This window comes from Coturnix japonica, chromosome 13 (assembly GCF_001577835.2).
Source record: "Coturnix japonica isolate 7356 chromosome 13, Coturnix japonica 2.1, whole genome shotgun sequence".
Lineage (NCBI taxonomy): Eukaryota > Metazoa > Chordata > Aves > Galliformes > Phasianidae > Coturnix > Coturnix japonica.
In genome coordinates this window covers 10,918,511-10,934,441 of record NC_029528.1, presented here as the reverse complement: position 1 = coordinate 10,934,441, position 15,931 = coordinate 10,918,511, and the positions used below count along the sequence as shown (strand labels likewise).

At 48.4% G+C, this 15,931-nt stretch overlaps 1 protein-coding gene across 2 annotated transcripts in view; it reads left to right on the top strand.

Annotated features, from left to right (window-relative positions):
- The first annotated feature begins 741 nt into the window (after positions 1–741).
- Positions 742–15,931, top strand: part of NEURL1B (neuralized E3 ubiquitin protein ligase 1B) — a 104,058-nt gene continuing 88,868 nt past the window's right edge. Inside the window, exon 1 of one of the 2 annotated variants that reach the window (XM_015876212.2) lies at positions 742–851. In XM_015876212.2, coding sequence (XP_015731698.1) covers positions 806–851 — 46 coding nt within the window. In that variant the 5' untranslated portion in view covers positions 742–805. The remainder of the gene's footprint in view (positions 852–15,931) is intronic. The other variant, XM_015876210.2, reaches the window with a different exon arrangement.

Here is a 15,931-nt window from a genome sequence, read left to right as displayed (position 1 = left end):
TTCCAAGCGTTATTATTAGGAACCCAAACTGCTCGAGTGACCCCAAACCTGGTGGTAAGAAGGGCTGTAACTGCCGTGTATGGACAGCACCAGCAGCTCTGCCGGTTGCTGGAGCGATAGACGCCTTGCTGTGTTGCTCCCACCTAATGGAGAAGATAAGAAGTGCATTAGCAGATAAGGAGCATCTACTTGTCCCAGTCACACTCAAACAAGACATCCGTGTCTCGGGGGGCTCTCATCACATAACCACGCTGTCTAATAAGGGACACGGTGATGCTGGGGGGAAGATGGCAGCAGTGCTCCATCTTCAGTGGAACACATTGCTGTTCCCATCCTCTAGGACTCAGTCCTTTCCCTGGATCAAGGCAGCAGCACATTCATCTGTACGTTGTGTCCTCATTATTGCATCTTTGGTCACCAAGGTGGGATGCGTCTTTATCTGCACCTAAGCAATTCATAGCTGCTGGCATCCAGTAATATTCCGCATGCAGCTATAAAAGCGAAGCAGCACTGGGTGAGTGATGGTCATTGCCTTCATTCCCTATGGGGCCTCACACCCACCGCCTGCGCATCCAAAGCACCGAGCGCGTGATGCTGGAGGAGCAGCCGTCGGGGATCGAGCTGGGTATCGGCAGAACCAACAGCTGAACCTGAGGACACGGACCGCCCCGACCGGCCTCGAGCTCCGCCCGCGAGCTGCGGTTGGCGGTGGCGGAGCGGGGCGGGACGGGCGGCAGCTTCGAACCCGAAGGGCGACAGAAGCGCTGCGCTGCGCTGCCCGTCCGCCGAACCGAACCGTCCTGCCATGGGGAACGTCGAGTCCGTCCTGCACGGCGCTGCTGTCAGCATCGGTAAGTGCGGGACGGCCACACGGTGTCCCCGCACCGCTCGGGTCAGGGGGTCGGGTCTGGCTGTGGGCAGAGGGTGAGGAGCTGAACGGGCTGCCCCGTGTTGTCCGTCGGAGCGTGGGCTACGCGGATGACGGTCGTGCTGGCTGCAGGTTGAGTGCCTGCGGTGTGTGCCCGGCTGAGCTGTGTGTGCACCGCCAGCAGGGCAGGAGCGCTGCTGTCCGTGTGTTTGCGTTTACTGCTCATCCCCGGGCTGTCCTGCGTGGGGTACCCACGTCCCCACGAACATCGCGCTGTTGTCCTACCGAGCCCCCCTCAAAGCGCTCCGCTCCCAAACCGGCCGCCGAGCACAGCTGGGAAACGGAGCTGGCAGAGCGCTCGGACTCGCGCTGTTTGTTCGGCTGGTGTCGGGTTTTGTTGCCTTTTATGAGCCCTGAACGCGGCCAAGAAGGCCGGCAGCCTGGTTGGCTGGATTTGAAGGGAGCTGATAACTGCGTTCAGCCAACCCGCGTTCCATAAAGCAAATAACGCGGGGTGGAAGGAGAGAAGCCTCGATTAACGGGTGTGCTGATTGTGCCCGCTCTGTGTGCTGCCTGGGTCTTCTCACTGCTGCTCTTGACAAGCAACGAACTTCAAGACCGAACTTGTTTCTCCTTAACGGCCCCCTGGCTCGGTGCCCTCGGGATTGGCATATTGCTTCCAGATGTGTGTGACCTGCAGTGAGCTCGGTTCTAAGTCAGGCGTTGCCATTCTTCACACCTGGTTCTTAGTGGCACTGTTAGAAATGGGAGTGATTCTCCAGCTGTTCACAGGGTGATGCGGCTTAAGGGCATCTTTTGAGCCTTTTTAAGTGTCTCTTTTATTTTCCTCTGTGGGGACAATTAACTATTTGGCTCCTGGTACTGTGCCAGTGCCGTGATTTAATGCAAGTGTTGTGATTTACATGCAAGTTCTGCAGCGATGTACAGCTGCGTTGCTGGATGCTCTCACCTGAGTGTGAGCTCTATGTGGCAAGAGGGCAGAGAACAGTCACCCTGGGGCTGTGCCAGGAACCAGGAGCCTGAGGTCACACCGTTCTCCTCTCTGATCGTTAGCAAATGCTTTTGCAGAGGCCCAGGCGTTCTGTGTTTGGCTGTTTCACATGATGCCATGTTTCTACTGCAGGAGAAAGAGGAATGCAGAGCAGGGTTTGGGAGAGCTGCTGCAGATTTAGGTTTATCACCCCAGGAGATGTGTGACTTCAGGCAGTGCAGAACGAGAAACAGAACCAATGGCTTTTGATCCTTGTTTCCTATTCCTATTGCTCCCAGGTGTATGTGGCAATACTGAGTTCAGGTGTGTATGTACACTAAAGGGAGGGTCTCTGCTGCTCTGCAGGGTGTTGCTAACGCCAAGGATTGGTGCTGATTGCATTCCCAGTGAATATGTGCCTTGGGTGTGGGCAATATTGGGTTGCTGGTTCCCCTACTCCTTGTAGTTCTTTCTCGTGAAAGTTGCTGATGCTGTGTTTGTTTTTTGGGGTGGTCAGTCCCCATTAGATTTATCTTTTTGCTTTATAGTAGGAGATTATTTCTAACTGATATGTGACCGTGCTCCCCAGTGCTGGGTTTTGATTTGAAATCCAAAGTCCTGATTATAAAGCGAGTTTTGCAAAACAGCACCTGAGATAACGTTTTTGAAGTTAGCGCACTGTCAGGCAAGTCAGACCTCAATAATACATTGTGTCAACAGTTACTGCTCGCATTCCTGTTTGCTCAGCAGAGAAGATAAATAATTGCACTTAGTTTCAGTACTGGATACTAGAACAAAGATGGAGTTAATTGTCAGGGTCTGAGAAAGGAAGAATATGTAAAACTCTCAATGTGCAGTAATTTGTATATTGTATTTCTGAACAATACAGCCACCAAACATCAAACTTTCCAAAGCCAGCAGCACTGCACAACTTCCTGCTGGTTTCTATACTGTATTCTATACATCCCATAGCTGAAGCTCCAGCTGTGCCACTTGCATGTAATGCAGCTTCCATGGGGGTTGCATGTTGCAGATCCTGCAGTCTGAGCTCAGACAGGGAGATCTCAGGGGTTACCTAATTCATCCCAGCTGTTGGAATCCCCTTCTGTTGTGATCCTGTGTAGCTTGTGCCGTTCTCCATCTGAGCTGAGGTGTGTAAAGAGGTGTCCTGGTCAGCAGTGTGTCTGCCCCAGCTGTGATAGGGCTTGGTGTATCAGTGCCTATTTGGCATTTGCTGTCTTTCATATGGTTTTCCCTTAAGAGCTGGAGATGTCACTGAGGTATGGTTTATAAATATGGCTTTGTACGATGGTTGTGCAGACCATAGGCTTGGGTGATAAGGTCAGGGGATGGCTGGCCTGGACTCCCTGGTTGTGGCTGGTTGAGGTCCGGTGACAACAAGGTGCCACGGTGGTGATTCTCACTAGAGGGCAGCCGACGTTAAAGAAAGGAAAATCTGTTCTGTGAGCAGGGTAGCAGGACCGACCGGGAGGGGTTAGGGGGAGCTTCATCCACACTAGGAGAAGGGTGCTGAGAAGCAGTCACTTAACGTATTGCTATTGCTGGAGTGCTAATGCTGTCTGGCAGCCTGGCACACCTGAGAGTGGGTTCTAACTGGTGCATGCGCCTGCATGTAGTGGTTGATATCCTGTGGGTGTGAGCATTGCTCATGTCTGTGTGGATGTTTAATTCTTCAGCCCAGAGTGCAGGGGCCTTTCTTGGCATCTCAGCAGAACAATGCTTACGTGGTTCAGTGTTTAATAGGAGCAGCTGTGGGCTGATGCCTCGACGAGGCCATTCAGTCGAGGTCTGTTCAGGAAGGTCAGTTACCAGTGTCTGGTTTAGTTCCTGGAGAAGAGCTTGCAATGGGCAGACAGATCCTCGGGGAGTAATTATATCTTTATCCAAAGGCACTCACCTTTCAACAAGAGCCTCTGACTCACCGTGTATGCCACCTGTCTTTGCCTTTTTCTTTTTTCTCTCTTTTTAAAATGTATTTTTGTTCTAAGTCATCCTTCTATTCTGCTGACCAAATGCTGCGTCCTCCAGGGGCACTGTGCATCCCTCAGGACAGCAGGGAGCCCTGTGGCACAGCAGCAGCTTTGGATTGTTTGCATCTCCCAGGTTCCTCCTGTTGGAGATGCTCCCTGTGGACCTGCTGCTGCAGATACAAGAGAGTTTTGTCTCTGAAGGTTTTGTTCTCCCCTTGCTCTGAGCAAAGCTGTACAGCCAGAGTGAAGGAACCATTCCTGTGTTTAGTTGCCATCAGACCTCCCCCCAAAATCCCTTCCAGGGTCTGGGGCTGCCCCTTCCTCACCTGTATGGCTATGCATGAGGTGAGCAGAGGGAAGCTGGCTAAGCTGTGTGCTTTTAAGACCGGTGTTCAAATGATGTCTTGCACTCACAACTAGGAACTTATCTGTGCATGTTTTATCCTCACCATTGTGCTAACTCCAAGTCATCATATCCAGCTGCCCAAATAATATGTGCCATAGTTAATTCCTGCATGAACTGTGTTTCCATCCATTGCCTGTCACGCATGGATGAACAGCAGTTACATTTCTGAGCTAACCTGCACACGCTGGGCTGCAGGTGGGCTCACTTAGCTGTGGAGAGAATAGATAATTCTCATTGTGTTAAGCATGGCTTGCTCAATGCTTTCATTTTATACCTTATATTAACAGAGTGGTCCAGAGCTGCAGTTCAGCACACTACAAAATACAGTGCTAAGTTTGGGTTACCTGGCACCTTGGGACCTTGCTGTACATGATAACCTTAGGTGTATTTTTCCTGATAGATCTACATTACCTTTGTGATAAATGAACAATGGTTATGAGAGGGAATACATGCTGCGTTTCCTTGTCAGTGCACAGGCAAGTGTACCAGGACCCAGATAAAATGACTAATTACAGCCTACAGGAGATGGGAATACACCAAGGAGGGCATTCCCATTATGTCACTCTGGTACACCCCTATCTGGGGCTCTTCACTCAGGGCAAGTGCCTTATCTTCTCTGCAGGCTGCTGCACATTCCTAAAAAGGAGCATCCCCGTGCCCTGACTAGAGAGGACTCTCACAGAGTTTGACATTCAAATAGCACAGTTATAAACGTCTGCTCTTGCCTTGAACTGGAACATAAATGTTTATTGCTTCTGTTACTCTCCTGACAGTTTTCCCATTAATTTAGTGCTCAGAAAGCCTTCCCTTTCTGACTTCATCTGGGTACCAGACTGAAAGTCTGTTAAAGCTTTATCCCCCATCAAGGACAGCAGCTTTGGTTTTGCAATCCAGCCCTGTGTTTGTAGAGGTGCAGTTTCTCTTGTGCACCTCTTTCCTTTCTGGCAGAGATCACTCCTTGGGCTCTGGGACCCTGGAAGGTCTGGAGGGTGAAACGGGATGAGGGAAGAAAGCAATGAGAAACTTTAAGACCTAAAATGACGCTGGAATTCACCCAGCCCTCTATTGTCTCTATTTTGGGGCTTCTGATAAATCCGAAGCTTGATTCTAAACATGCAATATTTCAGCAAGGAAAAGCGAGACAAAGAGGCTATTTAAAGCCACCGTCTTTCCATGGCTTGGCTCTCAGACTCTACTTCTTTTGTGTCATTGTGTCTATGGAAAACACATACAGGAGCCTTACGAAATACAATGTGCACTTCACACTACAGATTTAGAATGCCTGCAAAGGTCAGATATGATCTACTCTTGGGTTTGGGAGATGGAGGCTTTGGGCTGTTGCTAAAGTATCTTGTATTTCTGTAGTATGAGGCAAAATACTGTAATTGGGCAATAGGAAGTACTTGGATGTGATATATTCAATGCACTGCAGCCTGTACAATTCAGTAACCTGCACAGCCCCCTCCTGTGTGCTCTTTTTGGGTCTGGAAGCTGAGGCTTTTATCTTCCACTCACGATTTTGCTGTCTTGCTGTATGATTCTTGGATGAATCTCCTGCACTGGTGGTGCCCTTTAGTGCCCTTGGTTGTATAATGAGGCTGTGAATACATACGTAAAACATTTTGATAGCTATAAATATGGATGCTAAGTGTCACAACATGTGCCCTGTTTGGAAGCAGCTACAAAACTATCCCAGAGGCTGCTAACTTGGAACATCTTTGTTCTGGCAATAAGATGAATGCAAGAGGACTTGCTAAAGGCTACGCTAGAGGGATCTCTGAGGTTGGGACATGGTGCGGAGGCTGCAAATTCTCCAGGAGGAAAGGGTGAAACAAGGGATTTGTTAGAAATTGCAGCTGCTCCCACAGGTTGGGAGAACCTGGCTGAATATGGGACCTGCACAAGGTGTGAGGGGCAGCCTGCAAACCAAGCAGGGTTGTGGGATCCTGAAGGACCCAATTGAAAATCTATAGAGCTCTGCTGAGGAGATGGGGCAGTAAGTGTGCATTTAAAACAGAACACTGATGCTGAGTGAAGTAACTCTTGCATGTCCTTCAAGGTTAAATCCCATACCAGTATAGTCAAGAAGGCAGAGCATGGCAAAAGAGGGTTGTCCACAGTGTTGGTGTGTAGGGCTGTGTTTCCCAGCAAGGAGGGGTGCCGGGCAAAGGGATGAGGATGAAGACTCTAATGGAGGGTTTCTATTCTGGTGGCAGCAGTCCCCTCAAAGCTTGGGATCCTTGCTATCATCTCTGAACTGTGCTGCTTTCCTGAAGCTAAGGGTGTTAAGAATATTGCATGCATTTTAAAGCTTCCTATCTTCAGCACTGTGATGGATGTTCGGCCTCATTGAAGTAATCTCCTGCAAGGATTTATCTATTTTTCATGTGTCAGCGACATAAACTTTGTTTTAGGAAGTCTTCGTGCTGAATTAATTTGTTCTCTGTCAAACCGGTTTTGTTCTCTGCTTTAGCCTTACAAATGGGAGAGCCCAGCTCCCAGAGATGTGCGTGCGTCTCTTCTCCTGCGCGTGGCACTCACATGCCAACAAACCCAAACCTTCCACCTGCCAAATGCTCTGAGAAAACACAGCTGGCCGTGGCACTGGCTGGGAGTGCAAGGCCCTATGTGGACTCCTTGCCTTCAGCTGGGGAAGAAGGGCTGCTTGGCCAAGGGCTGCCAGGTGGGGCTGGAACCCTCCACCTGCTCATGCCCCACAGAGGGAACTGAAGGCAGCGGGATGCTGTAGGGGCAGGAAATGTTTTTCACTCTCCCCAGGCTTGACTCTCAACAAACAAAAGTAGACAATATGAACTGGAAAAGCAGGTTGGTTGCAGCCCATGAGCTGCTCTGCTTTTTCTTTTTGTATTTGTAATTTGCTGGCTGTTAATGGGGCTGAGACAAACAATCCTCTTTAAATTCAGAAGGGAAACAATAACCCGAGTATTTCCTGCCATGGGCTGGGACCTGGGGTGCAGCCTGGTCCCTGTCCCTCGGGAAGGGCTTGGGTTGTAGCAGCTGCCATCAGCCTGGTGATGAATTGGGGTGCTGTCCTGAAGTCTGGGAGGATGAGATGCATCTCACTGACAAACCACAGTTCTCTTTATGTCTGTGGGTTAGGTAGCTGGCTGCTGTCATCTTCTTACATCCAATAGTGATGGTGAGATGTCTCAGGGCCCTGCTGATGTTGGGGTGGGCAGTGGGAGCAGCTTCTTTACCCCTCCTTTCCTTCATTCTGATGTGCAGAAATAGATGTGAGCCAGTCTGTCCTGGCCTTGTTGTGACAACTGCCGTTTGGGGCCTTTCCCCTTCCTGGCTGCAGGTTTGTTTCAGATCCTTGGTGCTCCTTACCAAAAGCAGTGGGAGGATGTCCCACCTGGAATGGGTGCTGGGGCAGATGGGGTTGGCAGAGGGATGGAAGAGGAGAGAGATGCAGGATGAGAGAAACAAGCAGCAGTTGTTTTGTTAAATTACCTCATTCTATTTTTGTTCCTAACCTTTTGCTTCTCAAAAGAATAAGAAAAACAACTTCAAATATATTACAGGGTGTTTCTTTGTATGTTGTCTTAGAGCTGTTCCTCGTAAACCAGTGGCATTTGTGTAAACACGCTCAGGTCAGACAGTTTTATCTGCTTTTCTGCGTCTGTTCAGCATCCCCCTCCTCAGCAGTGTGTGGGCAAGAGGCCAGGAGCAGCCAGACCCCACAGGGAAAGGGCTGTCCCCCATGTGGCCCTTGCTGCCCTCCTGGTCCCAGTGCTGTGGCCCTGTGCCAGCTCGGTGTTGGATGCCTGGCGCCTGCTGCTCACCCGTTCTGACCATGGGAAAGCTGGATCATCTCCTGGGAGTCCCAGGATAAGGATATGAGAGCCAGGGCAGGATGCTGAGAAACCCCCTTGGGCAGAGTATTTGGGGAAAGCGTGTTCTCAGGGCCAGAAATATGCAGTTGGAGATGGTATCTGTGGCTGCCTTCTGTGCTGTTCATAACTTAGTGCTCAAAGTCTCACAGCAGAGCTTGGGGTGGCCACAGCAGTTGTCTGATTGCTAATGTCTGCGTGATCCTGCAGTTAAAGCTGCCCTGCTAAGCCCAGGATTTGTTGGAGATGGGGAGCTTCCATCCCACGCTGCAGGCTGGGTCTGTGTGCTTTGCTGACTTCTCTTCCTGATCAAAGGAACAAAAGTTCTGTGTCCCGTGCTGGTTCTGATAAGCTGGAGGCTCCAGACATAGCACAGTACAGACGCCTCATTATAGCCCTTTGTTTATTTAAAGAAAAAAAAGCCTCACTATCTTGATTATGGGGGGGGAAAAAAAAAGTTATGAAAGTGCCAGTAGCACATTTGGTGCCAGTGGAAACCACAAGCGACCCTTTCCTTCCCCCTCCACCCACATTGTTCAGCATAGCAGCCTGTGGGACAGAGCTTTCGTCAGGTGCTCACATTGCTGCAGGGACTCTTCACCCCCCAACCTCTGCCAGGGGTTCACAGTATGATAGATGTATGGGTGAAGTGATCTGCCCCTAATTGTCATTGGAATCTCTCAGATGCTTTCTGAAGGGCAGCAGTAACCGCCCTAGAAGCACTTAGGAAAATCCTATTATCAGCATCCTTTATAGCTGTGGTTAGTCCTGCTATTTAGATAATTGTGTGGCCTGTTCCCTTCGTGCCTGTGAGGGCTCCATGTGGGGTTGGTGCTGCCTTACCGGCTCTCAGATGTGCTGTGTGTCCCCACACACCTGTGCTGCAAGTGATAAATGTCTGTGGGCACCTTGCTGCTCTAGAGCTGTCCCTGGCAGTGTGCAGGAGTAATAACTCATTAAAGACAGTGCATCTTGGGTTATTCCTCCCTTGGCCTCTATCTGGGGCTCCCTTAAACCTGGAAGGGCCAAAGGGAAGAAGAACTGCCCACCTCTACTCCACCACAGGTGAGGTGGAAGCCAGTGGGGTGCGACCATGCGTAGCAGTGAGTCCCATCACTTTATGGGAGCCTGAGTGCTGCTGACGCTGAGCCATGTATTTAATGGGAGGATGATTGCAATGAAACACAATGCACTTTTGTGCAATTATATGGTGTCTTTTAAATCATTTCCTCCAGCAAATCTGTCCACGCCCAAACAAAAATAAACACACTGAAAGGCCACAAAGATTAACACACAAAGGTTACCCTTAAATGCATTTCCCCCCCCCCCCCCATACAAACACCTGCTGCGTTCACAGTACCAGATGAGCATCCAGGAATTAAGATCTCGTGGTATGAGATTTGACAATTATTGACTTTCAGATCCTTCATTTTGCAGCCTAAATCTTTAACCAGTGACTTCTTTGGAAAGGAGAGAGGTGGAGCGGGGTCTCACTCTGCTTCCCTTGCTCAGCTTTCTTAAGGTGGATGCATTCATTCACCCCTGGTTTTGATGACCTTTTTGTTTTCAATGCTACGCTCCATTGCCACAGACTTGGTCTGTGAGCCTTATTTCACATGGTGCACATCACTAACTGGTTTATTTCAACCTCATTTTTGTCTCCTCATCCCATCCTTAACCCATTTCCTCTGCTGTGACTACTAGGTTTCTTTAGCAGCCTCTTCTGAAGGGTCTCACTGAGGGCCATGTGAATATCTGAATATGCTGTCAGTCAGCTCTTCTGCATTGCCTTCTTCATTCCCCCATCCCCTTTCCTTGGTGAGAGTTGTTTTGGCTTTAGCTTGTCTCTATGTGAACCCCAGACAGGAAGGTGCTCTGTTTTTCATTAGCATCTTGATTAGTTTATTGGGCAGTGGCACTGTGCAAACCGACCTGCCAATTCTGGATACCCTTTCCAGTAGAGCTGGAGCTCTCACTACCCCATAGAGTTTCTTTTTCTAAGGCTGTTTGTTTTTTTTCCCTAAGAGTGCATCTTCTGCTAGTCCAGGAATGTTTCCTTTTGAATTCCAGCATGTGTTAGTTGAGCTGGGTGACATCTTTTTATTCCAACACCAAATTACTTCAACTTTTCTTCTTCTCATGCCTACTTCCAGATAGAGCCTGATCATTAATCCTAGCAAAGCGCAGTGGTGGAAAGGTGTATTGCTGTGACAGTAAAGCCTGATTGACATAAATAATTTAGTTTCTCTGTCCCCTCCTTTTCTTCCTTAGCTGCTGGAGATCGAGGTGACCCACAGAGCCACATAAAATTCTCCTGCAAATAACCTCCCTCGTTTGGCTTTGTTTCCAGCTATCTGGTAGCTGTAATTTATGGGCACTCTCCACTGCTTCTCTAAGATTATTTTTCTATGTTTTTGTATCATTTTCTGCTAGACTACAAGAAAGGAAAATAGATATTTTGTCTATTTACTCTTTTGTGTGATCTGAGCTCTGAATATTGGATTTCCCTCCACCCTTTTCCCCATTGATTTTTGTCTCCTCTAAATAGTCTTTATTTTTCTTATGATGGACTCCCTCTGCTATCTTTATATTCTAGCTTTTTGCTGTAAAATTGCATTTCAGTTGTTACCATTGATTTCCCCCTCAGTTAGCCCAGGCTTTATCTCCTGTTTGATGGCAGAGCGTTGCCTGGGGTTTTGTTTCGGAACCACTGAAATAGCCTAACAGTCTGTTTAATGGGAACAGAGCTGGACAGGAATAGCAGTTCTGCCCTTCCCATGGTCTACCCTTGCTTTGGGAACACTGTGCCTCGGTCTCCAAGAAATAATTTGGCCATGAGAGGAGACTGAGCAGCACAGCTCAAGGCTGAAGTAGCCTGTGAGCAAAGCCTGCTCTTTGTTGGCAGTCGTAGCCTCACTGGCCGCAGCACAACCAACCATCCCTCACCAGCTCTCTCAGTTCAAAGAAGAGCATCACAGATTACTCCTGAGAGGCATGGTCCCTCAGCAAGGGATTTGGAGCTGAAACAGTGGGGCAGGTGCAGTGTGTCATCATGGTGTTAATGCCTTCCTGGCAGAGACTTGTGTTAGCTAAGGGATGGGGGATTTACAGCCTGGGGGAATCAAATTGCTGCACTGGGCAAGAGAGATCTACTGGCTTTTCACTTGCAATCTTTCAGGCTATGCAGGAAGCTTGTAGCTGCTGGGGAATGTCTTGGCTGCTGACTGTGGAGTGGGATGGGGACTTCAAGAAGAGCTTTTGACTTGATGCTTAACTTTACTCTTTAATAGTGATGTTTTAGTGTGAAAACTGGCAGATAGAGAGCTGGCAGTATCAGAGTAGGGTTATTTTGCTTGGTTGGTGTGAAGAGGTTCAACCCAGGGTTTGGTGTTCCTTAGTCCTTGTCAGGTTTCTGCTCCAGCCCTTACCCAGCTTTGGGCCTGATCTTCCAGCCCTTGTAGCGGGATGCCGTTGATATTGCCAGTATTCTGTAAAGCATGTTGGAGATCTGCTGAGCAATGATGTATGCAGGTATAGTCAGGGTATTATAATGGGGATTCTGGATTAACACAAGCCATAATTTCTTGTCACTTCTCTTACTGCACTTGTGTTTTGAAGTGGTTCCTTTCAACCCAAAATGTTGTTCAGAAGAGAAATATCTTTAGAGTGAAAAGGATAACATTTGCCAAGGTATCAGGCTGTCTGAAAGGTAGGGTGGGCAAAAAAGATGCTGCTATACAACTAGCACCAACTGCTATGGACATTAAAAAAGCTTTGAAAGTTACCTCTGTAGGGCTAACATTCTCACTGCTGTCACCAAATCCACAGAGGGCAGGACTGGGCCCAACATCTGATTTAACTCCCGATGAATCATTATTTCCATGACTTGTTTTTCATAATTGCTTTTGCTAATCCTCAGCTGCATTTGCTCAGTGCTGATATCTGTCTTTTCCTTCATCCCTGAGTACAAGTCATGGGGAGTCAATGTCTTACCCCTGTCTCTTGAGTTGCTTGTGAGGCTCAGTGGGGCTGTAAACACAGGAGAGGAAGAACCTCGATGCAAATGATCAAAGCTGTTCTGATAAGAGTGCAGCTGTAGGAATTTAAACCAGGTGCAGAAATGCCCGCAGGTTATTTCATTCCTGATGGCTGGAACAGCGGAAAGCTGGTGGAGAAAATGGGGTTAATTCAAACATACCTGACATGAGTAAAAGAGGGCTGAGCAATTCTCTGCTCCTGTTTTGTCTCTTTGGGGTTAGCAAGAGATCTTTTGGTCTGTTGTGCTTATTTCTGTTTAAGTCGAGTGTATTACAAGTTCTGTACGCCCACCTGGACACAGGGCAACCTGTTAAACAGGCTGTTCCAAGAAAGATGCTTTCTGGTTGCAAGCAGGGTCATACTGCTGATGGAAAGGACTGTTGTGTTAAATACATTTTAAGTACTTAAACTGAAGATTTTCCTCTGTGTAACCAGGAATAGAGTTTAGATCTGTAATTCTTGGGTTTTTCTAGCACTTATTCCAATCAGGTTCCTTGCAGCTTGAAGGGATGAAGGGTTTGGTTGGGTTTTGTTGCGTTAACCCAGTGGTGCTGTGTCAGAGCAGTAAATGCTGCAGGAAGAAAAAGGCACCCAGGTCAAACCTTCTAATAATGAAAGGAAATGTTTCTTTTAGAACTTACACTGAATGTGCAAAATATCCTCATCCCAACATGTGTTTTGAAAGTGGGGTTAAATTATAAGTAATTACAAGTTGTTCCTTCAGCTCACTGTGGAATAGGAAGAGAATGGGGACCAGGGAACCTTACTGAGTGGAATATTTTTTCACCACCACCAAGAAATAGCTCCTTCCCACATCTCGGAAGGAATTACAAACAATGGAGGTGAATGTAAAACTCAAGATGCGAAATCATCTCCTGCAATTAACTGCCCTGTGTGGGCTGCAGAGCTCCCGCAGCCTTCCGGCCCTGTGACCCTCTGCCAGCCAGCAGTGGGCTCTTCATTTCCCCTTTGTGTTCCCCTGCTCTCATTCAGGAGAAATGCTGCCAGTGGGCAAACACTAATCCATCCTGACAGCTCTGCCCATCTTCCTACTTTGTGGTCTGGCATCAAGCAAACAGCTTGATTAAGGTCCCTGGGGCTTTATTAGTGCAGCTTGTTGCCTGTAAATTAATCAACAGGTTGCATGTGTTTAACTCTTTGCTGGAGTTGGCTGGGAAGAGTTCTGCTCTGCTGTGAGCATTGAGTCTTGAAGCAGCTCCTAAACACTGTGGCACAGATACAGCCAACAGGGGGATCACAGCCTTCATTTCTTGGGCATAACCTTCCATTTCCCAGGTGCTGGTGGCTTGGGTGGTGCACAGAACGAGTGTGTGTGCTCACACTTATCAGCCCTGCCTGTCTCCAATGGACAGTGTGAACCAGCAGCACTCTGCCTGCAGAGTTACATTGGATCTGACCTGGAATTCACCCTACAGCTAATAAGAACAGTGTGAATTGTGGAATTAGAATTGATATATCAAGATTAAAATAAGAATGTGCCCATAATGCTGTTATCTCCTTGGCTGAAGGAGAGCAGCCAGCAGAGGGAGAGCTGCCCAGCCCTGCTGCTCGCTGTGCTCTCCTTAGGAAGGATGGCTTTGCTGTTTGCTCCACTTGGAGATCAGCAGTGTATGGTGGGGAATTTGCCAGCTCTCTGTCTTCAGCAGCTGGCCAGCATCTGCTGTCTGGATGAAGTAAAAAAATTATAGCAACGGTGATATTTTTCATTCCTATTTTACTAAAAGTTTGCAGAGCATCCTTAGTTTGATTTTGCTGCATCTGGGTGAGAGCAGTTGGTCGCTCTTTGGGTACCAGCAGGGGGTGAGGGACACAGGGCAGAAGCAGAGTGCCCCGAGGGTCTGTGGCTGAGAGAGCAGCAACAGTGGAACTGACAGGCTGCTCTGTGTACAGCTCAGATATCTCCTACTTGAGTTGTTCCTTTGTATCAGAGGTACAGTAGCTGATGCTCCAGTGTCCCATCAGTGGAGACTTTCCATATAGGGTGCCCCATCACTGGTGGTGTTCAAGGCCAGGCTAGATAGGGACTTAGAGCACCTTGGTCTAATGGTTGGCAACCCTGCCAATGTCAGGTCAGAACAAGACCATTTTTAAGGTCCCTTACAGCCCTGTGATTCTATGGCATCGTAGAATGTTGTAGAATAGGTGAATGTCAGCCTGTCCATCTCTCACCATGCCTATTTCTGTTGATAAGAACATGGTTTAGTGGGTGCAGTGGTGATTGGCTAATGATCATCGTGGTCTTTTCCAACCTGAATGATTCTGTTTCTTACCTCCTGTTCCCCTCTGCCAGCAGGACATAATGCAAAGGAAGGCACAGGCGTATGGGCTGTGGGACTGGGGAGGGGTGATGGGGTAATCCATCCATGCTGCATTCTGCATCACTCCAGAGCCCACATGGACACATCTGGGGCTCATCTCCTTCAAAGCTGGTCCTGCTGAAATCACGTGCATACTGTTATAGTGCCTGCTGTGCTGCACAAGGTTCCCTAGCTCTGGAACCTGGGCAGTGCTGTGCTCTGGATTGAAACTCTGGACAGGAAAACATCTTTCTCACATAGCTGATGTTAGGAGGAATGTGTCAGTGATAACAGTCCTGCAAGTGTGTGTTGGTACGAACAGCAGCATCAATCAGCAGCGACAGCCCCACGTGAACGGGTGAGGTGGAATAGTACCAGACATAACCTGAAATGACTTAACAAGCTGCTGAAGTTCAGAATTGCATGTGCCATTTTTTTCATTATTTAAATTTCCTCTGACATTTCATAGGCTTCATCACTCAACGTGAAGCCAAAATCCATGTGAGTGTGTGCAGTAGGATTGTTTTTACATTAGATTTTAAATACAGATGTCTGGAATAACTTTTTTGCACACACTGTAGGAGTGTAAAGGTTTCTAAGCAACATCATTTCATGCTGTTTGCATTAGAGAATGTAAAACAGGGTTCTTTTTTTTTTTTAAAGTCTCTGCAGTGCAGGCATAATTACAGGATCCCATTATGTAGCATTGTGTCTATGGTGAAGCCTTCCTTAATGGAATATTCTGCCTTGTGCTGAAGCCTTACCTGCTTTTTACTGAGACACTTAGTGACTTAATTAGCGTCATTATAGACTGCCACCCCCTTCCTCAGCCCTGTGCATGAAGGGATAATGATCTGCCCAACCAACGCGCTTGCTTTCCATGGCTATAGCAGCACCGAATGGAGGGAGCATTTCATAGCTTGCTGCTGCTGTCTTGAAATGAACATGGAGGAGGGGGGGGGGAGGAGAAGAAACGAAAGCATTTCCTGGGAGTAATAAATACACGCTGTGCTTACTTGGCTGACTGTAAGCCATTGAGCTGGGATAACGTTTGTCAATGGGAGATGCCAGAGGCTTTCCCATGTGTAATGCCTCATTGCTGGGCCAAAATCCTCATCCCTGTGCCATGGGACACCCACAGCCCCTGGCTCTTGGAAGGAGCCCTGGGGAGCAGAGCTGTGCTGGGTGGGCTGGAGTGGCTGCAGGTGGTGGGGATGGTAACACATCATTGGGGATGGCACCAAGATGGGCTGGGGCTGTCACGGTGCTGCTCAGTGAGTGCAGAGCTGCCATCAGCCACATGGGGCTGTGCAGGAGGTGCTGATGGCTGGGTGTCATCCTCAGTGCTGCAGCAGAGCTCACACTGAACAGCCTGGCAGAGCTTTGTGTAAACACTGGGGGGCCTTTTGCATTTTATGAGATGAAGGGCTGAATTTTGTACCTGAGAAAAGGCCCAAGAAGTTTT